This window comes from Rhinatrema bivittatum, chromosome 2 (assembly GCF_901001135.1).
Source record: "Rhinatrema bivittatum chromosome 2, aRhiBiv1.1, whole genome shotgun sequence".
Classification (NCBI taxonomy): Eukaryota; Metazoa; Chordata; class Amphibia; order Gymnophiona; family Rhinatrematidae; genus Rhinatrema; species Rhinatrema bivittatum.
The window spans coordinates 823,578,471-823,604,673 of record NC_042616.1 but is presented as its reverse complement, the minus strand read 5'-3'; the positions used below and the strand labels follow the sequence as shown (position 1 = coordinate 823,604,673).

Here is a 26,203-nt window from a genome sequence, read left to right as displayed (position 1 = left end):
AGCTACCACTAGACGAAGACCCTCAAGGCTGATGAGAGGCCAAAAGGGAACACCTTGTATTGGAAGTGATGTCCACAGACCTGGAAGCATAGGTACTGCCAGGATGCAGGGTGCATAGGGATATGGGAGTATGCATCCTTGAGGTCGAGCGAACACATCCAATCGTTGGGCCGTAGGAAGGGCAGGATGGATTTGAGGGAAGTCATCTTCAATTTCTCTCTGGCCAGGAATTTGTTGAGAGACCGGAGGTCCAGGATGGGATGTAGGCCTCCTGATTTCTTGGGAATCAGGAAGTATTGAGAGTAGAATCCCTGATGATGCTGAGTGGCAAGGACTCTGCGGATGGATCATTGAAGAAGCAACTTGGCGAAGCAACTCTTCCTTCAGGGAGCGGCTGCTGTGTTAGTCGACCTGCTTTGTCCGTACCATGTGGGGAAGACAGCACGGACTTGAAGTTGAGGGAGTATCCTTCCTTGAAGATCTTTAGCACCCAATGGTCGGAGGTGATCACTTCCCATGAGGTGAGGAAATGGGAAAGTCTCCCTCTAACAGGTAGTGGTAGAGGCGGCCTGGCGTTCTCTAAAAACCCGAGGGGTTTTGGGGTGTTGCTGTCAGGGGGAGGGTGCAGCTGCTGTGGTGTACGCTGGTGGGAGCAGTTCTGCAGCTGCTGAGGTGGTTGCGCCCAGACTGGCGGATAAGGCTGGGTATGGTCTGTAAGAGCACCTCTGGAAGTACGATTTCCTGTAATTAGGGTAGTACCTTTTTGTGGATAGGGGATAAGAGGGCGTAGTCAGTGACAAGACAGCAACATTCTGTTCTTTGAGTTGTGCCACCGTTTCACGCAACTTATCTCCAAAGAGGTTGTCTGGGAGACATGGGAGGTTGGCCAACTTCTCATGCATGTCTTCTCTGGTTGCACTTGTGCGGAGCCACGCTAAATGTCTGGCCGCGATAGACACATTGTGGCTTTGGTGGACGTGTCAAAGGCTTCATAGATAGTACGGAGCAAGTGTCAGAAGCCGTCTTCCAGATCATGGAACTGGTCGGTCAGGCAGTTCTCCGGTGCAGCAGCCATAACTAAAGGTTTTAGCAATTGAAGGCTCTCGTATAAATAATGAGCGAGGTAAAATTGATGTTGTTGGATCTTCACATTGAGCATACCTGACTGAAAGGCTCTCTTGCCAAAGTCATCTAGGTACTTGCAGTCCTTCCCCAGAGGGGTGTTGGAGTGCAGTCGTGTCTTCTTCACCCTCTTCATGGCCGATTCAATGACCACTGATGCATGAGGAAATTGGAGCACACTATAGAAGTGGGGACTGCCTGATTCAAAATTTGAGGTCGGTCTTGTGCGACGTCAGTAGTCTGGAGAAAGGTGTGGGGGGGGGGGGGGGGGGAAGGGACTCACACATCCAAGACAGCATGCAAGGGAAAAGCTGTGGACTCTGACGGCGTCTCAAACATTTTAAGTATGCCAAGGACTTCCGCTCGGGATTCCGGCACATTCTTGGTCTCAACATTAAGTCTGTTTCCCACTTTCTCAATGAATTTGGAATAAGAGAGGTCTTCCGGAGGGGAGATTGGCTCAGGCTGCTCTTCTGGGGGATCTGAAGGGTAACCGGTCAAAGAGCCCGGAGAGGTGGATGCAAACTGGTGAGGCGAGATATCCCTGGGCGGAAAGCCTCACAAGGGTAGACTGAGGGAACGCGGCCCCGGGCTAAGACTCTCGTGTCCAGGTGAACATGGAGCCTCGAAAGGAAACGGGGCATGTGCACTGCCAAAGCGCTTGTCCATGCCCTGCTATTCAACCATCAAGAGGAATTGAGACAAAATCCTGGAAATCTGAGATACTGCCTGGGAGGCCATGGTGTTCTGGGTAGAGACGGGTGATGGTTCTTTCATGGTGTCTCTAGGTGGTATCGTCATGAGGAGAATATCTGAGTCTGGACTTCTGTGACAAGAACCCCATGTGTTCCCTCGTAGGAGTTCCTTTGTCTCGCTTGGCCAAAAGTTCCTGCAGGTGCGAAGTAGAGTGCCTGCATCGGGACACAGAGAAGACACGGGAAGACTGAGAAGATCTCGCGGATCCCTCTTCCGAAGCAGGACCCGCATCTGAGTCCATCAGATCTAGAAGTGGAGCAAGGTCCAGTCATTCCTTAATACACTGGGCACCGCTGCCAGAGGGTCTTAGACGCGTGGGTGGTGAAGGACCCCTCGCAGGGTTGCGGACCTGTGATATATGGTGCTTCTGGCCAGACACCATCTTGCTTCGGTGCGTCGACCGAGATGTCTTTCTGTATTTGGTGGAGGAGGCATGCTTCGATGCGTGGCCATGAGTCTGATGCTTCAATGTACTTGTGTTGGCCAGCGGTGCTATCTGTGGAGGCAACAGCGGCGCATCCCCTGATGGTCTGTGAATTGGGGCGGTGGGGGTGCACTTCGGAGGGAAGCCTGGGTCACCTGTGGGGCCCACGGAGGAAGTACTTTTATGTTTCGAGGCCTGCCAGTCCTGACTAGGCCCGGGAGATGACTGGGCAGACCCAGTGGTGGGGGCATAAGAGCCTGACGCTATCTCCTTAAGTTTAGCAATCCTCAAGGTCCGCTATCGCTGGGCCCTGGGGGACATGCGGCTGCAGTCCCTGCGAGCAGTCTGATCATGGTCCAGACTGAGGCAGATGTAACACCGGAGGTGGTCGGTCGCAGACTTGATCTTGCCTCACTGGCAAAACTTGAAGCCAGGTGGCCGCAGCATTTTCTCAGCTTTTAGGTTTTGTTTTTTTTTAAGTCGAGAGAGAGCTCCGCATGAGACTCATCTGATCATCAACCCTCTACCCTCCCCTTCTGACCGACCCCTTCCAGGACATCAGTATCAGATCGGCAATCTCGTAACTCTGCTTCCTTACCTTACCCTCCTCTTCTTCCATATCTCATCGTCTGCCTTCTCAAGCAATCCAACTATCAATATGCTGACCCACATGATACCTACACTCAAACACTACAATCACAGACCCCCCCCACAGATCATACCTTAACACTCTTCCCCTCCATAATCACCCCCCAATCTCCCAAATCATTGGCCTAACTGCCCTTTCTCTCATCCTCCTCAACGCCCAATCAATAGGCAAAAGAATACCTATTCTTAATGACATCCTCCTAGATACTAACCCAGACATCTGTGCAATCACAGAGACATGGATAAAGCAAACTGACATCGTCTTATTAAATCAATTACCCACCGACTCATATGATATCATATCCATACCAGACCCAAAGAAAAGGCGGAGGAATCCTCTTAGCAACCAAAAAAGAACTCAAACTAGTACACCAATCTACTGTCTCCCCATCTAAGCTGGAGATAGGTCTCTTCAAATCTCCATCTCTCCAAATTTGCCTTATTTACTCCCCCCAGGAACACGACACAAACCCTTCCCTGCTCATTGAATATATCACCAAGAATATACATATAGATACTCCAATGATTATCCTCAGATTTTAATCTTCATGTTGACACCACACCACGCACACCCTCCTGTGACACCATACTAAATTCCTTAAAGGCTATAGGCTTTAGACAGATTATTAACAACCCCACCCATTAAGGTGGACATACCCTTGACCTTATCTTCATAAACTCCTTCATACACCCAGACCCCCCCCCCCCACCACACACACACATATACTCCCATTCCCTGGTCCGACCACTATCTTATTAAAACCACTTGCTCCATCAGGAACCCCTTCCCCCCTACTAACTCAAAAACCATAATACACTTCACAAAATCATGCAACAGAGATGACCTCATCACATACCTCTCAGACACCCTTGAAACCTAGATCTTTCAAACGCTGACTTGGCCCAAGCATCTTGGCACAACCTCACTAACACAGTGGCCGAAAAAATTTGCCCACTACAAAATAGAGAAATAAACTCCTCGCAAAACAATAAAATAAAACCCTGGTACACGCACAACTTAAAGATGAAACACCACCTTAGAAAGCTAGAAAAAAGCTGGCGCAATGATCCAAAACCTACACTCCTTGCAAATTATAAAACATCACTCCATCACTACCGTGAATTACTAAATAAAACTAAAAGGTTGAGGGGGTGGAGTCAAAATGGCCGCTTGCAAGTAGCGTTTGACTCAGAGCTCCCGTGGTGAATTTCCTTGCAATCGTTGTTTCTTCGATTAAACATGCCGCCAAAGAGAAAGGGGAAACTGAGGACTTAACCCTCCAGTTCCTCAGTACCCCCGGGACAAAAGACCATCGAAGAGTGCGCTCGTGCTCATCATAATCAGGAGGTGCCGTGCCCCGCTGACGAAACAGGCAAGGAAGCAGCCGTTTCGCCTGGGGAACTATCTTTGAGCCCCCCCACTCCTAGGATACCACAAGCGATGTCGTTCAGCTCTCCGGAGGAAGCTGTTGCGGAGACACTCAGCGCAAGTCGCATAGGAGAGCCCGCGGAGGGCACAGAAACCAGAGACTTGGACAGAGGAACTTCCATCTTACAAGGAGGGCAGACAGCTTTAATGTCGGTAAATATTGAGCAGCCTGGAGAAGCCAGCAATGGTAAGGCTGTTCTGATTCCCACTTCAAATGTTTCTTTGTTATTAACACCGACTATGGAGCATCAACAAGCTGAGTTAACCCTTCCTAGTAAACCCGCGGTGGTAACAATGGACTCCCTATGGGAATTGATGGCCCAGCAAAATTTAGCCCTCCAAGGCTGTATGAACCAAATATCTCAATTTTCTTCTAAACTGGAAATGGTTACTCAGACTCATGATAAAAGAATCAAGGAACAGTCAGATAAAATGCAGTTAATTGAAATTCAGATGAAAGAGATGCAGAGAGTACAAACGGCTACAATACAAGACTGATTTGCTTTAAATAAAAAAACAGAGTTGCTGGAAAACAGGCTGAGAAGGCTTAATTTAAGGCTGTTAAATTTCCCCAAAGTATTGGGAGAGCAACCAAGATTAACTCTGCGGAGATATTTAAATGAAATATTTAAAATCCCTTTTGAAAGTATACCAGCATTTAATAAGGTCTATTTCCTGCCATATACTCGGATGAGAGAAGGGATGAGGCAGAATCAACTGGATTTGGAAAACCTTACTGACTTTTTAGAGTCATCTACTGCAGAGATCATTGAGAGAACTACTTTATTGATATCCTTTATTTATGAACAAGATATGAACGTGATAATGAAGAATTATTTCCAGAACATGGGGGAAAAATTTATGGGCCAATTTGTTCAGATCTTCCCTGATCTGGCAAGAAGCACACAAGAAAGGAGAAAGGGTTTCCTTACACTTCGTAAGGAAACCAGAGAGATGGGGGCTACATACCAACTAAGATACCCATGCAAATGTATTATTAAGTTTGGTAGTAATACATATGTGTTTTTATCTCCTGAACTGAAATTGTGGCTCAATTCCCATAAAAGGGCGATAACATCATCGCCTGCTGAAGGTCCAATAACCTAGGTAATTAAAATTAAAATGGTGATTAGTGCAAGTTAAGGGCAGTTCCTTATGTTTATCTCTGTAAAATATAAAGAGAAATCATAGCTTCCCTAGTTTCTAAATACCCACCCCCCTGCATTATATAGGGGACTATAGAAATAATGTATTTTCTTTGAAAGTTATATTGATTGTATTATTTTTCTTTTCTTTTCTGTACAAAGATGGATATGCTTTGTAATTATTAAAAATATCAATAAAGAAAAAATTTAAAAAAAAACAAAAAAAAAACTAAAAGGTTTCCACGCCCACAAAATCCACCAATTAAAATACAATGCCAGTGCCCTTTTCGAATTTGTGGCCTCCCCAACTAAACTTCCACTTGCTCACATTCCAGACGATGAAGCCAGCACTAAATGCGAGGATCTCGCACTTTATTTCCAGGATAAAATTAACAAACTGATGTCACGCTTCCCCACTACCGTCCCAACCAGCTGGACTCCTCTCAATAACCTCACCACTGAACTCAACTCATTTGAAACCATAGCTGCAACAGAAGTTGAGTCCATCCTCAAGAAAACCAGACCATCCTCTCATCCCATAGACACCATCCCCACAAAATATCTGCTCTCCATCCCTAACATAATTGCCCAACCCATAGCCGACATCATAAACATCTCCATCACTTCAGGCTCAGTACCTAACCCCCTTAAACAAGCAATTGTCAAGCCCATATTAAAAAAACCTAAACTTGACCCTCTGATCCATCAAATTACCGGCCAATCTCCAACTTTCCCTTCCTATCTAAAATCCTTGAAAAAGCAGTCAACCGCCAACTCACAGACTACCTCGACAACCAGCTACTCCTATCCTCTTCACAATACGGTTTCCGCAAATACTACAGTACTGAAACCCTTCTACTTTCTATAGCAGATCACCTCATTCAAGGCCTCGACAAAGGACAATCTTACATTTTGGCCCTCCGACACTATTAACCATAACATCCTTATACAGCGCCTTAGCGAAATCGGAATAGCTGGAGCTGCCCTCAGCTGGATTACATCATATTTTAGCAACAGGCAATACAAAATCAAAATTGGAAAACACGAATCCAAAGTAATCCCCCTTAAACAGGGTGTTCCACAAGGCTCATCCCTATCATCTACCCTATTCAACATATCTCCTACCCCTCTGCAACCTACTCTCTGAACTTGGTCTTCCACATTTTCTATATGCAGATGACGTGCAGATACTCATACCAGTTAACGACTCCCTACCTAAGGCCATCAACACCTGGGAATCCACCCTGATCGCAATTAAACTTCAATCCAACATCCATCTTGCCCGCAACACTGCCAAAACAGAACGTATGCTCATCACACCACAAAATAGCACTGACAACTCCCCACACCACGCGCTCCCCACATCTATCTCGTTCACTCAGCATGTTAGAGACCTTGGTGTCACCCTAGGCAACCATATGAACTTCAAAAAAATTCATCAATTCCACTCAGAGTGCTTTTTCAAATTACATACCCTGAAAAAATTAAAACCCCTCCTTCATCTTACTGATTTTTGCACAGTACTGCAAGCAACCATTTTCTCGAAAATTGACTATTGCAACTCCCTCCTTCTAGGTCTCCCCAAAAACATCCACCAAAATGCTACCGCCTGCATCCTCACTAACACTTGAAAAAATGAACACATATCACCCGTCCTCAAGGATTTACACTGGCTCCCCACTGTACAACGTATCCAATACAAAACCCTATCCATCATCCACAAAGCCCTACATAACCCAGACATGAATTGGTTCAAGGATTCATTAATATTCCACACCTCCTCAAGACCAACCAGAAATCAATACCTGGCAACCTTACGCACCCTCTCTCCCAAACTCTACAACCTTGCACCCACAGAAACTCACTCACTGTCCATAGCCGGTCCTGCACTTTGGAACTCTATGCCAGCTAGTCTACGCCAGGAATTCTGCCCAAAGAAATTTAAGCAGAAATTATCTCACATTTTTTTTCTGCTAATCTCCCCATTACCATTTTTTTGTTTTGAGTATTTTTGCGGGTGTTCGTCTCTTATCATCTACACGATCCACCTGACCAGACATAGTCTGCATTATTTGGATTTATCCATTGGTGCGTCTTTCGTTCTCCATTTGCTTGGTTGTAGAAATAACATGCACAGGGAGAAAGGGAAAAGGACTCCTGCCAAACAATCAGCAAGGCTGAGGGTGCATCTTGGAGGAGACATCCCTCTAACTTTCAACCCAGCAGGCATTCTCACAGCTCAACACAGAGAGAGAGTTTGAAAGATGCAGTCTGAAAAAGATTTCTGTAAGAGAAATGCTGACCGGAAATTAGAGATATGAATACTTCAATAAATTGTAACAATTCACTAGTCTGATTCTTTCTGTATGTTCAAGAGTTCAGGGGATCCTTGCCTGTGAGGGGTAAAGCCTGGGATAAGCACAGAGGATCCTTAGCTGTGGGGGAGTGAGGTGTAAAGCCTGGGATAAGCACAGAGGATCCTTAGCTGTGGGGGAGTGAGGTGTAAAGCCTGGGATAAGCACAGAGGATCCTTAGCTGTGGGGGAGTGAGGGGTAAAGCCTGGGATAAGCACAGAGGATCCTTAGCTGTGAGGGAGTGAGGGGTAAAGCCTGGGATAAGCACAGAGGATCCTTAGCTGTGAGGGAGTGAGGGGTAAAGCCTGGGATAAGCACAGAGGATCCTTAGCTGTGAGGGAGTGAGGGGTAAAGCCTGGGATAAGCACAGAGGATCCTTAGCTGTGGGGGAGTGAGGGGTAAAGCCTGGGATAAGCACAGAGGATCCTTAGCTGTGAGGGAGTGAGAGGTAAAGCCTGGGATAAGCACAGAGGATCATTAGCTGTGAGGGAGTGAGAGGTAAAGCCTGGGATAAGCACAGAGGATCATTAGCTGTGGGGGAGTGAGAGGTAAAGCCTGGGATAAGCACAGAGGATCCTTAGCTGTGAGGGAGTGAGAGGTAAAGCCTGGGATAAGCACAGAGGATCCTTAGCTGTGAGGTGTAAAGCCTGGGATAAGCACAGAGGATCCTTAGCTGTGGGGGAGTGAGGGGTAAAGCCTGGGATAAGCACAGAGGATCCTTAGCTGTGAGGGAGTGAGAGGTAAAGCCTGGGATAAGCACAGAGGATCCTTAGCTGTGAGGGAGTGTGAGGTAAAGCCTGGGATAAGCACAGAGGATCCTTAGCTGTGGGGGAGTGAGAGGTAAAGCCTGGGATAAGCACAGAGGATCCTTAGCTGTGAGGTGTAAAGCCTGGGATAAGCACAGAGGATCCTTAGCTGTGGGGGAGTGAGGGGTAAAGCCTGGGATAAGCACAGAGGATCCTTAGCTGTGGGGGAGTGAGAGGTAAAGCCTGGGATAAGCACAGAGGATCCTTAGCTGTGAGGGAGTGAGAGGTAAAGCCTGGGATAAGCACAGAGGATCCTTAGCTGTGAGGTGTAAAGCCTGGGATAAGCACAGAGGATCCTTAGCTGTGGGGGAGTGAGGGGTAAAGCCTGGGATAAGCACAGAGGATCCTTAGCTGTGAGGGAGTGAGAGGTAAAGCCTGGGATAAGCACAGAGGATCCTTAGCTGTGAGGGAGTGTGAGGTAAAGCCTGGGATAAGCACAGAGGATCCTTAGCTGTGGGGGAGTGAGAGGTAAAGCCTGGGATAAGCACAGAGGATCCTTAGCTGTGAGGTGTAAAGCCTGGGATAAGCACAGAGGATCCTTAGCTGTGGGGGAGTGAGGGGTAAAGCCTGGGATAAGCACAGAGGATCCTTAGCTGTGAGGTGTAAAGCCTGGGATAAGCACAGAGGATCCTTAGCTGTGGGGGAGTGAGGGGTAAAGCCTGGGATAAGCACAGAGGATCCTTAGCTGTGGGGGAGTGAGAGGTAAAGCCTGGGATAAGCACAGAGGATCCTTAGCTGTGAGGGAGTGAGGGGTAAAGCCTGGGATAAGCACAGAGGATCATTAGCTGTGGGGGAGTGAGAGGTAAAGCCTGGGATAAGCACAGAGGATCCTTAGCTGTGAGGTGTAAAGCCTGGGATAAGCACAGAGGATCCTTAGCTGTGAGGTGTAAAGCCTGGGATAAGCACAGAGGATCCTTAGCTGTGAGGTGTAAAGCCTGGGATAAGCACAGAGGATCCTTAGCTGTGGGGGAGTGAGGGGTAAAGCCTGGGATAAGCACAGAGGATCCTTAGCTGTGGGGGAGTGAGGAGTAAAGCCTGGGATAAGCACAGAGGATCCTTAGCTGTGAGGGAGTGAGAGGTAAAGCCTGGGATAAGCACAGAGGATCCTTAGCTGTGAGGGAGTGAGAGGTAAAGCCTGGGATAAGCACAGAGGATCCTTAGCTGTGGGGGAGTGAGGGGTAAAGCCTGGGAAAAGCACAGAGGATCCTTAGCTGTGGGGGAGTGAGGGGTAAAGCCTGGGAAAAGCACAGAGGATCCTTAGCTGTGGGGGAGTGAGAGGTAAAGCCTGGGATAAGCACAGAGGATCCTTAGCTGTGAGGGGTAAAGCCTGGGATAACCACAGAGGATCCTTAGCTGTGGGGGAGTGAGGGGTAAAGCCTGGGATAAGCACAGGGGGATAGACAGGGAATCAGCTGTGAATAAACAGGAGAGTTCATTATGCACACACATACTCTGCACAGTGATAGCAAGAGAGGATTAGGCAAGAGTAGACTGTTCTGACTGTACAGGCATGGAAGGATAAGAGAGACCTTCAGTTGGAAATGTAATGAAAAACCATTTGAAGCATCCTGAGGATTCCTAAAGAAAGAAAGAGAGAGAAATCCATGCTCACCTCATAAAGCTCTGCTTTATTCCCAGGACCTGAAGAAAAAGATGAAGAACATTACACAAACTATCAGAAGTTTTATTCCAGGCTCGATCCATCCTGGATCTGTCCCAGTTCTATTCATTCCTTGTATGACCGAGAAGGTCCTGAGGCTGGGGTTTGGGGTACCCAGAGCATTTCCCCATTATTAATCCCTCTCCTCTTCCTGGTCTTATTGTTTAGTGGCAGTAATCACCCTTGAAGCAGCAGTGGCCTGGGCACTCCTCTCTGCTGTCTGCATGCAACTCAGTCACATCTATCAGTAACAGTGGCCTGGGCGCTCCTCTCTGCTGTCTGCATGCAACTCAGTCACATCTATCAGTAACAGTGGCCTGGGCGCTCCTCTCTGCTGTCTGCATGCACCTCAGGCACTCTCAGTGACTTCTATCAGTAACAGTGGCCTGGGCGCTCCTCTCTGCTGTCTGCATGCACCTCAGTCACATCTATCAGTAACAGTGGCCTGGGTAGTCCTCTCTGCTGTCTGCATGCACCTCAGTCACATCTATCAGTAAAAGTGGCCCGGGCACTCCTCTCTGCTGTCTGCATGCACCTCAGTCACATCTATCAGTAACAGTGGCCTGGGCAGTCCTCTCTGCTGTCTGCATGCACCTCAGTCACATCTATCAGTAACAGTGGCCTGGGCGCTCCTCTCTGCTGTCTGCATGCACCTCAGTCACATCTATCAGTAACAGTGGCCTGGGCAGTCCTCTCTGCTGTCTGCATGCACCTCAGTCACATCTATCAGTAAAAGTGGCCCGGGCAGTCCTCTCTGCTGTCTGCATGCACCTCAGTCACATCTATCAGTAACAGTGGCCTGGGCACTCCTCTCTGCTGTCTGCATGCACCTCAGGCACATCTATCAGTAACAGTGGCCTGGGCGCTCCTCTCCGCTGTCTCCGTCCATGTCAGGCACTCTCTCAGTCACATCTATCAGTAACAGTGGCCTGGGCTTTGGAATTGGTGGAAATGCATAAAGAAGACCCTGCGAACATGACATCAGAAGAGCATCCTCTCTGTAACTGATGGGGCTGGGATGTACTGAGCAAAATTGTCGAACCTTTCGATTTTGTTCCATTGCAAAAAGATCTATCCAAGGGTGACCCCACTGGAGAAATATCTTTTCCACATCAGTTTGGTTCAGTGACCATCCGTGGGAGTGAAATATTCTGCTGAGGCGATCTGCTAACTTGTTGGCTAAACCTGGTAAATAGGTTGCCTTTAGCAATAATGAATTTTTGGAGAGCCCAGTCGCATATCCAGACGACTTCCCTGCAAAGAGTCCAGGAACCTGACCCTCCTTGTTTATGTAGACCATTGCGACTTGAGAGGTCAAACCTTAATGATACACATAGACAATCAATAGACGTGTGAAAACCTTTAGTGCATACCTCATGGCTCTGAGCTCCAATAGATTGATTGGATATAATCTTTCGACTTGCATCCATAGTCCTTGCATTTTGTAATGCAGTAGGTGAGCTCCCCAACCCTATATTGAGGCATCTATTGTTAGGATTAAGTCATGTACTGGGACATGAAATGGAGATCCCACTGTTAAATCGTTAGTATTTAAACATCAGTTGATTTCTTTTGCCATGGAGTCTGTGAATGTTATCTTTGTCAACACGGGCATCAGGAACTGAATCCACAGAGACTTGGTGGAAGGAGGTTAACCAATGGGACAGTGCTATATCAGGATACAAATTATATTGCAATGATAGGGAGGATCAACTTGGTGGGGGTGTGGTACTTTATGTCCGGGAGGGTATAGAGTCCAACAGGATAAAGATCATACAAGAGAGTAAATGCTCAGTAGAATCTATATGGGTAGAAATCCCATGTGTGTTGGGTAAGAGTATAGTGATAGGAGTATACTACCATCCACCTGGACAAAATGGTCAGACAGATGATGAAATGCTAAGAGAAATCAGGGAAGCAAACCAATTTGGCAGTGCAATAATAATGGGAGATTTCAATTACCCCAATATTGATTGGGTAAATGTAACATCAGGACTTGCTAGAGACATAAAGTTCCTGGATGCAATAAATGATTGATTCATGGAACAATTGGTTCAAGAACCAACAAGAGAGGGAGCTATTTTAGATTCAATTCTTAGTGGAAGGCAGGATTTGGTGAGTGAGGTAACGGTGGTGGGGCCACTTGGCAACAGTGATCATAACATGATCAAATTTAAACTAATAACTGGAAGGGGGACAATAAGTAAATCTGCAGCTCTAACACTAAACTTTCAAAAGGGAAACTTTGATAAAATGAGGAAAATAGTTAGAAAAAAACTGAAAGGTGCAGCTGCAAAGGTTAAAAGTGTTCAACAGGCTGGGCATTGTTTAAAAATACAATCCTAGAGGCGCAGTCCATATGTATTCCGCGCATTAAGAAAGGTGGAAGGAAGGCAAAACGATTACCGTCATGGTTAAAAGGTGAGGTGAAAGAGGCTATTTTAGCCAAAAAAACATCCTTCAAAAATTGGAAGAAGGATCCATCTGAAGAAAATAGGATAAAACATAAGCATTGTCAAGTTAAGTGTAAAACATTGATAAGACAGGCGAAGAGAGAATTTGAAATGAAGTTAGCCATAGAGGTAAAAACTCATAAAATCTTTTTAAAATATATTCGAAGCAAGAAACCTGTGAGGGAGTCGGTTGGACCATTAGATGACAGAGGGGTTAAAGGGGCTCTTAGGGAAGATAAGGCCATTGCAGAAAGACTAAATGAATTCTTTGCCTCCGTGTTTACTAATGAGGATGTTGGGAAGATACCAGTTCTGGAGATGGTTTTCAGGGGTGATGAGTCAGACGAACTGAACGAAATCACTGTGAACCAGGAAGATGTAGTGGGCCAGATTGATAAACTAAAGAGTAGCAAATCACCTGGACCGGATGGAAGCATCCTAGGGTACTGAAGGAACTAAAAAATGAAATTTCTGATCTATTAGTAAAAATTTGTAACCTATCATTAAAATCATCCATTGTACCTGAAGACTGGAGGGTGGCCAATGTAACCCCAATATTTAAAAAAGGCTCCAGGGGTGTTCCAGAATACTATAGCCCAGTGAGCCTGACTTCAGTGCTGGGAAAAATAGTGGAAACTATTCTCAAGATCAAAATCGTAGAGCATATAAAAAGACATGATTTAATGGGACAGAGTCAACATGGATTTACCCAAGGGAAGTCTTGCCTCACAAATCTGCTTCATTTTTTTGAAGGGGTTAATAAACATGTGGATAAAGGTGAACCGGTAGATGTAGTGTATTTGGATTTTCAGAAGGGGTTTGACAAAGTCCCTCATGAGAGGCTTCTACGAAAACTAAAAAGTCATGGGATAGGTGGCGATGTCCTTTCATGGATTACAAACTGGTTAAAAGACAGGAAACAGAGAGTAGGATTAAATGGTCAATTTTCTCAGTGGAAAAGGGTAAACAGTGGAGTGCCTCAGGGATCTGTACTTGGACCGGTGCTTTTCAATATATATATAAATGATATGGAAAGGAATACGATGAGTGAGGTTATCAAATTTGCGGATGATACAAAATTATTCAGAGTAGTTAAATCACAAGCAGACTGTGATACATTGCAGGAGGACCTTGCAAGACTGGAAGATTGGGCATCCAAATGGCAGATGAAATTTAATGTGGACAGTGCAAGGTGTTGCATATAGGGAAAAGTAACCCTTGCTGTAGTTACACAATGTTAAGTTCCATATTAGGAGCTGCCACCCAGGAAAAAGATCTAGGCATCATAGTGGATAATACTTTAAAATCGTTGGCTCAGTGTGCTGCAGCAGTCAAAAAAGCAAATAGAATGTTAGGAATTATTAGGAAGGGAATGGTTAATAAAACGGAAAATGTCATAAATCCTCTGTATCGCTCCATGGTGAGACCACACCTTGAATACTGTGTACAATTCTGGTCGCCACATCTCAAAAAAGATATAGTTGTGACGGAGAAGGTAGAGAGAAGGGCCACCAAAATGATAAGGGGAATGGAACAGCTCCCCTATGAGGAAAGGCTGAAGATGTTAGGGCTGTTCAGCTTGGAGAAGAGACGGCTGAGGGGGGATATGATTGAGGTCTTTAAGATCATGAGAGGTCTTCAAAGAGTAGATGTGACTTGGTTATTTACACTTTCAATAATAGAAGGACTAGGGGGCACTCCATGAAGTTAGCAAGAAGCACATTTAAGGCTAATCAGAGAAAATTCTTTTTCACTCAACGCACAATTAAACTCTGGAATTTGTTGCCAGAGGATGTGGTTAGTGCAGTTAGTGTAGCTGGGTTCAAAAAAGTTTTGGATATGTTCAGGGAGAAGTCCATTAATGGCTATTAATCAAGTTGACTTAGGGAATGGCCTCTGCTATTAATTGCATCAGTAGCATGGGATCTTCTTGGTGTTTGGGTACTTGCCAGGTTCTTGTGGCCTGGATTGGTCTGTGTTGGAAACAGGATGCTGGGCTTGATGGACCCTTGGTTTGACCCAGCATGGCAATTTCTTATGTATGTTGTTCCTGTGTGAGGGGATTTAGATGATTGTGCGACTGTGTCTGTGCATCACAGTTTTTGCGTCGAGTGTGCGTCGATGCATTGAGATGATGGGAGTGCGTCGTTGCGTCACCTTTGTCTGGTCGAGACGCATTTTGTGCCGAGGTGGAACAGCTTATGTGCGCCGGTTGGCGTCAAGGTGTCCTCTCTCTTTTTTGGCGTAGTATCTGGCTTACTTAGTTGTACCGGCTGTTGCACTGTGCGTCGGGTTTCTTGCGGCACATACAGCGCACCTGAGTCAGGACCACGCACCTCCAGGTTCTTTTTTACATTTGTTGACTCCAATGTGTGTCATTGCTTCTTTGTTCTCAGTTCAGCCGAGGAGACCATCTGGGTAGGTTGAGACTTTATCTTGGACCCTGGGGAGGATTGAATTGAATGTCCTGGGGTGGGGGCATATGAGCCCGAATCCGGAGAGTGGTCCTGTTGAAGGCTCGCTATTTTAGTGGCCCTTTGTCTTTGGGATCTTAGGGACATGCGCCCATAATCCTGACATGACACTTGATTTAGCCTTGGCATCTTCAATTTTAGGTAAATTAGAGACCATCAGCAGATGGTACTAAATGAGATGTTTGTTGGCCCAGATGTTTCAAGATTTCTGGAAGATTCGTTGGATTCAATATCTAGGAGAGCTACTTTAAATAGTCTCTTTCTGTGCAGAATGGGATAAAGATTTGGTCTTTTATTTGAATTTCCTGCTGTCTCCCGTCTCACTCAGGTATGGAGGAGACATTTCCTTTCATTAAAAAGAAAGGTTCTTACCTTTGTGGCATCCTTCTTTTTAAAGTTTCCATGTAGATGTTTTATAATATATCAGTCTAATAAGTTTCTGTTTTCTGACCCTTTGCATCTTGAAACTTTTATTGTGAATAAGAATGCTGAAGATTAGTTCTTGTAGTGATAATTGGGATGGAGTGTACAATTAAGTATTTAGTTTGCTCCTAAAGTGTAACCTCCTCCTTTTTGTTTGCAATTTATTGTATTTCCTACTTCCATTCTAACTCCCCTAGATTATAGGGCAGATGATTTGCATTCTTTTCTTGCTTAAATATTCTTCTATTTGTAACTTTGGTTGCCTTATTGCAAATTGTATTTTATTTATTATATTCAATCAGAAAACCAATAGATATAATTTGAAAAAAAATTGATTTATTTTTTTGGGAGAAGCAACAGCTGCTCTGTGTAGTTACCTCTGTCTTCTGTTAAGGATAGTAACTGCCGCTCCGTGCAGGTTACACCCATGCGTTCTATTAAGGGTGGTAACTGCCGCTCCATGCAGGTTTCCCCAGTTAAAAAAGGTTACCTCTTTTCAATTCCATCCTTTAGCCTCTAGGAATCCTCTGTGATTATCCCATTACCATTCCTGTCTTCCCAATCCCACTCCATAGTGAGATAAAAAGGACTGTCGCACAGTCAACAGTGAAGGATGTTTGTTCTAAACATCCCAGGCAATGTTCTATGCTAAGTTCACTCCTTATCTGTATTATACTAGATTGGATTTTAAGGAGCAAAGAATCTGCTTTAGTTCCCCCATCATGTTTGGGTGATGTTACACAACTTACTATCCAGTTAAGAGGCAGAGATCATTCACCTGCCTGCAACTCATTATGCCCTCTCCCCTTATCCTACAACTGGTATTAATGAGATACAGCTCACCTCCCATTCCTGGCGTGGTCGATATTCCATGAAACATCTTCCTTGTTGCACTCTGTAACACAAACACCAGAAAGGAACATAGTAAATGATGACAAATAAGGAGCAATTAGCTCATCCAGAAGTCTCTTTCTCTGATCCTCTTCTACTTTGCAGAGATGATCATATAAATTCTCAAATGTAGAGCACCACCATCAACACTACTCTCAACCCAGTTTCTACCAACGTGCTCTACAATTCTCCCAAGCATGCTTACATCCTGTTGCATTGCTGACCTCCAGCACCTCTGCTGTCAGGCTGTTTCAGGTATTGAGATCTTCCTCAATGGTACATTCTTAATCCTACACCAAGGCCAACTCCCTACACCTTCCCACCAGGACCTGTAATAATCCACTCCCTATGCCTTCCCACCAGGACCTGTAATAATCCACTCCCTATGCCTTCCCACCAGGATACGTAATAATCCGCTCCCCACACTTTCCCACTAGGATCTGTAATTATCTGCTCCCCATGTGTTACCACCAGAATCTATAATAATCTCCCCCTCACACCTTTCCACCAGGAACTGTACTAATCCACTTCCTACAGATTCCCACCAGGATATAAAATCCCCTCCCTATGCCTTCCCACCAGAACCTATAATAATCCATTCTCTACACCTTTCCACCGGGACCTGAAATAATGCACTCCCTACAGGACCTGTAATAATCCATTCCCAGGAATATTTGGATAACAGTGGGCTCTGGCAGAATAAAGTCTGATGGAGACACCTGCAGTTACCCTTACATAATGCATTGTCTGTATTGGAAAATGAAGAAGCCCCAGCAACAGAACATGAAGTGACATGAAGCAACAGAACACGTGACCACAAGAGACCATTCTTTCTCTGGTATCAACATCTGGAACAAAATGCCCATGGACTTGAGTCTCGAATCCTGCCATAAAACTTTCAAACAAAACCTCAAAACCTGGTTGTTCGAACAAGCTTTCACACAATGATCATCGATTAATCTGAAATGCCGTTTTCTTGTTTACTTTTCACTAGCTCCCTGTTCCTTTTCTCTCCCCTATGTTTGTTTCAATCTGCTAATTTCACTGTTCTCCCTTTACGCCTGCTCTCCCTATTTGCAATATTTGTGACTTGACATTAACTAATGGAATAGGCCTGTAGCAGGTTAATTGCATATTATCTCACCTGCTTCGTTATTGAATTAGAATATGCATTTGTTCTTAATAGTTAAAGGAGTTACATTAGGCACTCCTGAAATCCGTTATTTATTGCCTGTTGCATGTAAAGCCTGTTGCTAATTTATTGGTTACTGTAAACAGAGGTGATGTATATCTTTACGTGCCGCGGTATATAAGAATCACTAAATAAATAAATGAAGTGATTTCTGAAAGGGAAGTAGTCATTCAATGCTCCCAGAAATTCTTCAACATGATCAAATGTCATAAAACAAAGCTTCTTCTGCAGGGAGACAAAGTCAAAGGAAACAATTCTGGAACTCACTTTGATGGGATAAAACAGTTAAATGCCTTCTAGGATCCTCAACTAATAGAAATGCAAACCAAATAGTCAAAACGATTATAGAAAATGTAAGGATTCTAATATAAATTTTATCATCCATCTGGAGACCAGTGATCTCACTAGAAACATGAAATACAGAAAGATTTCCAAAATCTAGGGAAGAAGATCAGACACACAGCAAAGGCCATTGCCTTTTCAGAAATGTTACCTGTTCATAGAAAGGGGAAGGAAAGTCGCTGCCATATAGGTGACTTCAATTCCTGGCACAAAAGCTAATATAAAGAAAGTGGCTTTGGATACTTTGGAGGCTGGGGCCGTGTATGGACCAGTAAAGCAGAAGAGGTGACTAGGAAGAGCAGCTGGGAAGCTATGATCACAAATGCTTGCAGTCTGAGCAGTAAAATCCAGCAATTAAAGCGGGGGGGGGGGGGGGGGGGGGGGGGAATCAAGCCAGGGCTGCTTATGCTCCTTACAGTTATGTATTTATTTATACAAAGGCTTCTATTCCCTTCCCTCCACTCAGTGTAGATTACAACAATCCCATAAAACACAAAATATCACGTAAATGGTTTCCAGCCTCTCTCCCCCCGCGGCAGAGCCCTGCACAAGCGGGGGCCGACAGGTAACGGGGCCGCTCTGCTGCAGTCCGGCCTCAGGAAACGGGGCAGGGAAGATGGCGGGACGCCCACGGGCTCGCAGGCAGATAAAGGGGAAAGCGCTAACGCTAAGACGCAGAACCTTACCTTCTGTTCCGGGCCGAACCGGGTTAAGCGGTGGGAGCGGCGCTTTCTCGGGCTCTCTTTTACCTCTTCTGTTTCTCCGCGGCCTCTTCCTCTTCTTTTCCGGGTTGTTTGGTCGTGACGTCACGCGCGCAAAACGTCATATCCGGCGAGGCGCGGGGCTCCCCTCCCGGCCGGCGCCGATTGGTTCTTTCTGCGCCGGGCGCCAGTTTTGTTGTTTGTCCTGCGGGCGCGAGACGCTGTCAGTGAGAGGCGCGTGGGGGAACGCGGGCGCGAGACGCTGTCAGTGAGAGGCGCGTGGGGGAACGCGGGCCGGGAAGGCGCTGCGGTTGTTCCCGGAGCTCTCTGGGCGGGAGGCCTTCAAAGACTGGGAGTTTCCTGCTGAGCGCTGCCGGGGAGAGACTGCAGCACGCGCTGCTCTGAACAGGAACGGGGAACTTACCAAAGTTGCATGCGTGTGACTGGCGTTCTCCGTGGATAGCAGCACAAAACAGATACACATGTTGGTTGGGAGGGGTGAAGTCACCCACGGCGCCAAATGCGGACCTCTCCACTCTTCTACGGCTCCGAAGAAAACTTGGGCGCATGCTCGGTACAGCTAGCACCCAGTTACTGCCTAAAGTTACCTCCGGAAATAGGAAGCTGAAGACTTGTTAGTCTGTCTCTAAATAGCAACTATTGGGAGGAGGGGGAGGGGGTGCGGCTGCCTCCAGTGGGCGCGCACAAAGCAGCGCCACATACTGGGACTGCAAAGCTCAGCCCCTTTACCAATGAGGCAGGAGAGTGGACAACAAGTGAGAATAGATGCCCCACATTTTTCATTAGGTTCTCCTTGAAAAGAGATATAATGCTTTAAAAACAGTATCAAAAGAGGACCAAGTGATATTCATCTAAAAAAATTTGGAGAAAGAGGTGGCGGTGGGCAAAAAGGTTGATTCACTGTTGGAGGAACAATTGAAAGGTTCTCTCAAAGTTCAAAAGAACATTATACTGGAAAATCAGATGTTATTAAATAAAAGAGAGCAACTAGAAAACCAGATAAGGGGGGGAAAGCTCAGATGTATACATTTTCCTGAAGATCCACTGGTGAAACAGGGAGATCTGTGGAAAAGATATTTGGTTGAGGCACTGAAAGTTCCTGAAACCGTTTTGCCAATGATGTGAAGAGTATATTATATTCCCCCATATAAGAAATCGACAGATGTGGGGAAAAGGCGTACAAGTTCTCACCCCTGTGTTTCCAGATTTGGATCTTGCAAACCTTTTGGAATCTACTCAAAAAGAGCAAGTGTCTCCCTCCACTCTGATTGTGCCTTTTCTACTAGAGTCTGATAAGGAATGGATATTGTGATTGTATTTTAGACACCGAACTGAGCTTTTTCTTGGTTTAAAGATTAATATCTATCCAGATCTTGCGAGATCTACCCAATCCAGGAGAAGGTTATTTCTTCAACTGAGATCTCAAGTAATACAACTGGGGGCTTTCTTTTTGCTCAAATATCCATACAAATGTTTTGTTAAGTTTTAAGGTAATACACGTTTTTTTATGCCGCAGCAGCTCTCTTGAGTTTTTGGATGGAAAAATAGTCTAGCATAAGTACCTCCTCTCCTGTAGCTACTGAATGAATACTAATGACCTCAGCTTTATTTGATTGAAAAATACAGCTTATTGAATCTGATCTGAAATATTTCCTTTAGTTAAGATAAATATACCTGAAGTTGTGCTTGGTCTCTTCCCCTGTTGTGGACTTTATCAGCAATATTTCCTGTGCTTATTATATAAATGCCTTTGGTATTTTGTATTTCTTGTAATTTAGTTTCTTCTGTTTTGCTTGCAAATCAAGTGTGTGCTTGGAAATGTAAATGGAAAAATGGAAGAATAAAAAAATTATTAAAAAAAAAAAAGGAGGACCAAGTGGCTGCTCTACAAATTTCAGAAGAGCTTACTCAATTTAAATATGCCTAAGAAGTTGCCTTTGCTCTTAACCTATGAGCTGTAATCTTAGAATTTAAGGCTGTAGATTGTTGTTTGGTAACAAGTTCCCCGTACATACCCTGATCAGGCCAGACTCCTGGGTTTTGCTTCCCTGCCAGCAGGTGGAGACAGAGAAAGTTTCACTGACACTGCTACTTAACCACACGTGCCACCTGCAGACCCTCAGTATTTCTCTGTCTCCAGCAGATGGTAGATGGAGTAAATCCTGCAGTTCTGCAGTCTGGGCAATTTTTTTATTTTTGAGCCTTCCTCCCAGGAGTTTTTTAACTTCTGATGGGTTCTTCCCTATCTGATTGAGATGGACGAGCTGGGGATTGGTGACCCTTTAGTATGCTCAGTCCTAGCACCTGTGGGGTGTAAATCTGGTGGTCCAGATCCCTCCCCTTCATGAGGCCGCTCAGGCAGCTGCAGGCTCGGGGTATTTTTTCTTCTAATTTTTTTGTTCTTGAGCCTCTCTTTCCAGCCATGGGGAAGTTTTAATAAAGTTAAAAAAACAAAAACCAAGCAGAGTCTCAGGCAGCAGTACATATGTACTACGCGGGAGACTTCCTCCTCTTGCTTTGGCGGCTGGGGTGCTGGAGTATTTTGTTTTCCTGCTCTGAGGTAGCTTCCTTAGCGAGAGCAATGGACCGTGGGTCGGTATGCCGTGCGTGCAGCTTGGCAGGTTCACGGCTTAATAGGCTCAGCTTGGGTTCCAGCGTGTTCGGGCTCCGAGGATGATCAGGGGGGCTCGGAGTAGGAAGATGTACCCATGCTGCCCGTCCCTGGTTCCTCTCCTGCTGGGGCTAGGTTCTCTAAGCCGTTTTCGGCTGACTTTGTATTGGTGCTGCATAAGGCTTATCTGGCCAAGCATCAGGCAGCCTATTCTGGTTTGCATTCTCGGTCCCAGTCGAGGGAGGGCCGTGCCGTGAGGCCCAAGTCGGATTGTTTGAATAGAAAGCGCGTTTCCCTTGTTCAGAAATTATTGGGTCCTCCTTTGGGTTCAGGTCCCGGTGGAGATGACTCGGAGGATTCTGAGGATGTCCCAGTGGGGGCAGGGGAACTTCCTGGCAATAATTTGCCAGTGGATCCAGCAGCAGGAAGGAATCCTGGTCCCTGAGCAGGATGACTCGAAGGTAGTTCGTCTTTTTAGAAAAAAGGTACTGTGTCCTTTAATTCCTCAGGCTATCCACCCTGACTCTTCTTCCATCCCATCTCTGAGCCCTTTGTTACCTAATTTAGCTCCTGTCTGTTAAAGCGGGGTCCAAGGGTCATTGACCCCTTCCTGGAATACCTGCCTGTGGTCCCTGGCAGAGCAGGGTCTGGTGGTGGGGGTAGGACTCCTTCCTGGAGCACTTGCCCACAGCTCCTGAGAGCGGGGTTTGCGTGTGCTGGGCCTCGTTCTGAAGTACTTGTTCACAGTCCCTGAGAGCATGGTTTGGGGGTGCTGAGCCTTACCTGGAGTACTCACCTCTGTCCCTGGTAGAGTGGGGTCAGAGCTGGCCCTTTCTTGCAGTACTCACCCCCATCACTGAGTGAGCAGGGTTTGGGGGTTGCTGGATTTTTTGGACTGTTGTAGAGCATTTTGCTTAAGCATGTGAGGCATGGATATTGGAGGGGGAAGCAAATGGAGATACGATTGTGGAATACAAAGGAGAAAGACAAAAAATCACTGCTCTGGATAGGGAGAAATCTTGCAGATGGTCACACTCTGTGACTGGCAGCTGGGCAGTATCCTTGGCAGTGTGGACAGGAATTACTGGGCAGACTGGACGGGTTGGTCGGTCTTTGTCTGCATCTTATTATGTTAATGTTAAGAACCTGCCTATAAAAAGGAACAATCAATGTCTCTTATGAGGGCTGCCACCCCTTCCCTGTGGTGGAGTTGGAATTGTGACGTCACTGCTTCCTTTCCCCACCACCCACACAAGGAGTGACATTGTCTGTATTGTGACCTCAGCGGGTGAGTCCTGATATTCCAACGCATGTTCAGAACTGTCAGAAGACTGCAAACACCTGAATCCATGTTACATACCATCCTCGGGAGTTTTCACCAAATGCATTGATTGCAGCCTGCAGGAAGTAAGTCGTCTTTCTTATTTAGATATCAGAACAGCCCACAGCAAGAATTTCATTGTTTACAAGTTCATGCTCTCCAAATTTTCAGAATATTAATGGAGTCTGTGTGTATGCTTCTGGTATCTGGGTCTATGTGCTGCAGGCATCTCCATAGTTACATAGTGACAGCAGAAAAAGACCATCCATTCTGCCCTCCCTGCAAAGGATACACATCAGCTGTCAGCCACAGGGTCTGACCATCTATCTGCAAGATTTCTCCTTATCCAGAAAAGTCTTGTCTTCCTCCTTTTGTACAAGATCATCTTGGGTAGAAGAGCATAGAAGATTCCCACTTAGCTCCTCCAGCACCCGCCTTTCCCATGCTTAACCACGAGGTTCTGCAATAGTTAAATAACCAGAAATACTAGTGTGGCCACTGCCCAGACATTTGACGTCCTAGGTTACCTGCATAGCCTGCCCAGACAGACCTGACCACATGAGTGCCTGCATTTTCCCCTAGAACGTCCATTCATCACTACTACTTACAGGTGCTGCTCCGTTCTGCCATCGTAGACAGACCCGGGGACAATGGTGCCTCTCTTCCACTAGGACTTCCATTCATCACTACTACTTACAGGTGCTGCTCTGTTCTACCATCGTAGACAGACCCGGGGACAATGGTGCCTCTCTTCCCCTAGAACGTCCATTCATCACTACTACTTACAGGTGCTGCTCTGTTCTACCATCGTAGACAGACCCGGGGACAATGGTGCCTCTCTTCCACTAGGACTTCCATTCATCACTACTACTTACAGGTGCTGCTCTGTTCTACCATCGTAGACAGACCCGGGGACAATGGTGCCTCTCTTCCACTAGGACTTCCATTCATCACTACTACTTACAGGTGCTGCTCCGTTCTACCATCGTAGACAGACCCGGGGACAATGGTGCCTCTCTTCCCCTAGAACGTCCATTCATCACTACTACTTACAGGTGTTGCTCCGTTCTACCATCGTAGACAGACCCGGGGACAATGGTGCCTCTCTTCCCCTAGAACGTCCATTCATCACTACTACTTACAGGTGCTGCTCTGTTCTACCATCGTAGACAGACCCGGGGACAATGGTGCCTCTCTTCCCCTAGAACGTCCATTCATCACTACTACTTACAGGTGCTGCTCCGTTCTACCATCGTAGACAGACCCGGGGACAATGGTGCCTCTCTTCCACTAGGACTTCCATTCATCACTACTACTTACAGGTGCTGCTCTGTTCTACCATCGTAGACAGACCCGGGGACAATGGTGCCTCTCTTCCCCTAGAACGTCCATTCATCACTACTACTTACAGGTGCTGCTCTGTTCTACCATCGTAGACAGACCCGGGGACAATGGTGCCTCTCTTCCACTAGGACTTCCATTCATCACTACTACTTACAGGTGCTGCTCTGTTCTACCATCGTAGACAGACCCGGGGACAATGGTGCCTCTCTTCCCCTAGAACGTCCATTCATCACTACTACTTACAGGTGCTGCTCCGTTCTACCATCGTAGACAGACCCGGGGACAATGGTGCCTCTCTTCCACTAGGACTTCCATTCATCACTACTACTTACAGGTGCTGCTCTGTTCTACCATCGTAGACAGACCCGGGGACAATGGTGCCTCTCTTCCCCTAGAACGTCCATTCATCACTACTACTTACAGGTGCTGCTCTGTTCTACCATCGTAGACAGACCCGGGGACAATGGTGCCTCTCTTCCACTAGGACTTCCATTCATCACTACTACTTACAGGTGCTGCTCTGTTCTACCATCGTAGACAGACCCGGGGACAATGGTGCCTCTCTTCCCCTAGAACGTCCATTCATCACTACTACTTACAGGTGCTGCTCCGTTCTGCCATCGTAGACAGACCCGGGGACAATGGTGCCTCTCTTCCACTAGGACTTCTAAGATTTCTTATAAGAACATAAGATTTGCAGTACTGGGTCAGATCAAAAGGTCCATCAAGCCCAGTATCCTGTTTCCAAAAGTAGCCAATCCAGATCACAGGTACCTGGCAGGATCATAAGGAGTAGAGAGATCCCAGGCTGCTTATCCCAGGTATAAGAAGGGGATTTCTGCAACTCCACCCTAATAATGGTTTATGGACTTTTCTGGCACACAGAATCGGTGGAGGAGACCCAAATCACAATATCAAAGGAAACAGATGAATTAGGTGACACATTTTAGTGCCCACAATTAATGCTGTTCAAAAGGAGGCTTATTAAAGTCTCGTATGAATGATACTAAAATCATTCATATCAGACTTTAATAAAGAATTATCTAAATCATTCACTTGCTTTTGAATGATTTGGATAATTCCATGAAAGTGTTTTGCTTATTAAGTCATCACCCTTTGATGTTTGATTTGGTCCCTCCTGATGCGGTTTTTCGAAATGCAGCCCATGTCCGAGGACCACCAATCTACTTGCTAAATACTAAAATCATTCATCTGAGACTTTAATAAGGCTCCCTTTGAACAGCATTAATTGTGGATATTAAACTACGTTATGGGCTTTTCCTCCAGGAGCTTGTCCAAACCATTTTTAAACACAGCTACACTAACAGTTTTCACCACATCCCCTGGCAATGAATTCCAGAGCTTAATTAGGCATTGAGTAAAAAAAAAATATCTTATTAGTTTTAAATGTATCACTTGGTAACTTCACTGGGTGTCCTCCTTGTCTTTGTACTTTTTGAAAGCATAAACAGCCACTCATTATTTTATAGACCTCTCTCATATCCCCCCTCAGCCGTCTCTTCTCCAAGCTGAACAGCCCTAACCTCTTCAGCCTTTCCTCATAGGGGAGCTGTTCCATCCCCTTATCATTTTGGTCGCCCTTCTCTACATCTTTTCTGATTCTGCTCTATCTTTCTTGAGATGTGGTGACCAGAACTGCACACAGTACTCAAGATGAGAGGAGGAGTAGCCTAGTGGTTAGAGCAGCGGGCTATGACCCAGCGAAACCAGCATTCAAACCCCACTGTGGCTCCTTGTGACCTTGAGCAAGTCACTTTACCCTCCATTGCCTCAGGTACAAAATTAGATTGCAAGCCCTGAGGGGATAGGGAAATACCTACAGTACCTGAATGCAATCCACTTTGATGTACACTGTGAAGTGTCTAAAAATGGAATATAAAAATCTAAATAAAATAAAAAGTGAGATACAATAGAATATCATAAAGCCTCTGTATTTCCCATTCCTTTCCTAATAATCCCTAGCATTCTGTTTGCTTCCTTGGCTGCTGCTGCACACTGAGCAGGAGATTTCAACGTATTATCAACGATGACACCTAGATCCTTTTCCTGAGTGGTGACTCCCAAT

At 45.9% G+C, this 26,203-nt stretch overlaps 1 protein-coding gene and 1 long non-coding RNA gene across 4 annotated transcripts in view; one reads left to right on the top strand and one right to left on the bottom strand.

The window, feature by feature from the left end:
• Positions 1–19,404, bottom strand: part of LOC115085845 (vacuolar protein sorting-associated protein 28 homolog) — a 72,299-nt gene extending 52,895 nt beyond the window's left edge. Inside the window, exons 1-3 of the mRNA XM_029592347.1 lie at positions 19,245–19,404; positions 16,538–16,589; positions 10,297–10,325 (exon numbers count right to left, since the gene is read on the bottom strand). Of these exons, the coding sequence (XP_029448207.1) occupies positions 10,297–10,325; positions 16,538–16,589; positions 19,245–19,304 (141 nt within the window). The 5' untranslated portion in view covers positions 19,305–19,404. The remainder of the gene's footprint in view (positions 1–10,296; positions 10,326–16,537; positions 16,590–19,244) is intronic.
• Positions 19,405–22,769: 3,365 nt separating this feature from the next.
• The window catches only part of LOC115086304, a 54,333-nt gene continuing 50,899 nt past the window's right edge, over positions 22,770–26,203 (top strand). For 2 of the 3 annotated variants that reach the window (XR_003855214.1, XR_003855215.1), the window contains exon 1: positions 22,774–22,859. This is a non-coding gene — a long non-coding RNA (uncharacterized LOC115086304). Of the gene's footprint in view, positions 22,860–26,203 lie in introns of all 3 variants that reach the window. The other variant, XR_003855216.1, reaches the window with a different exon arrangement.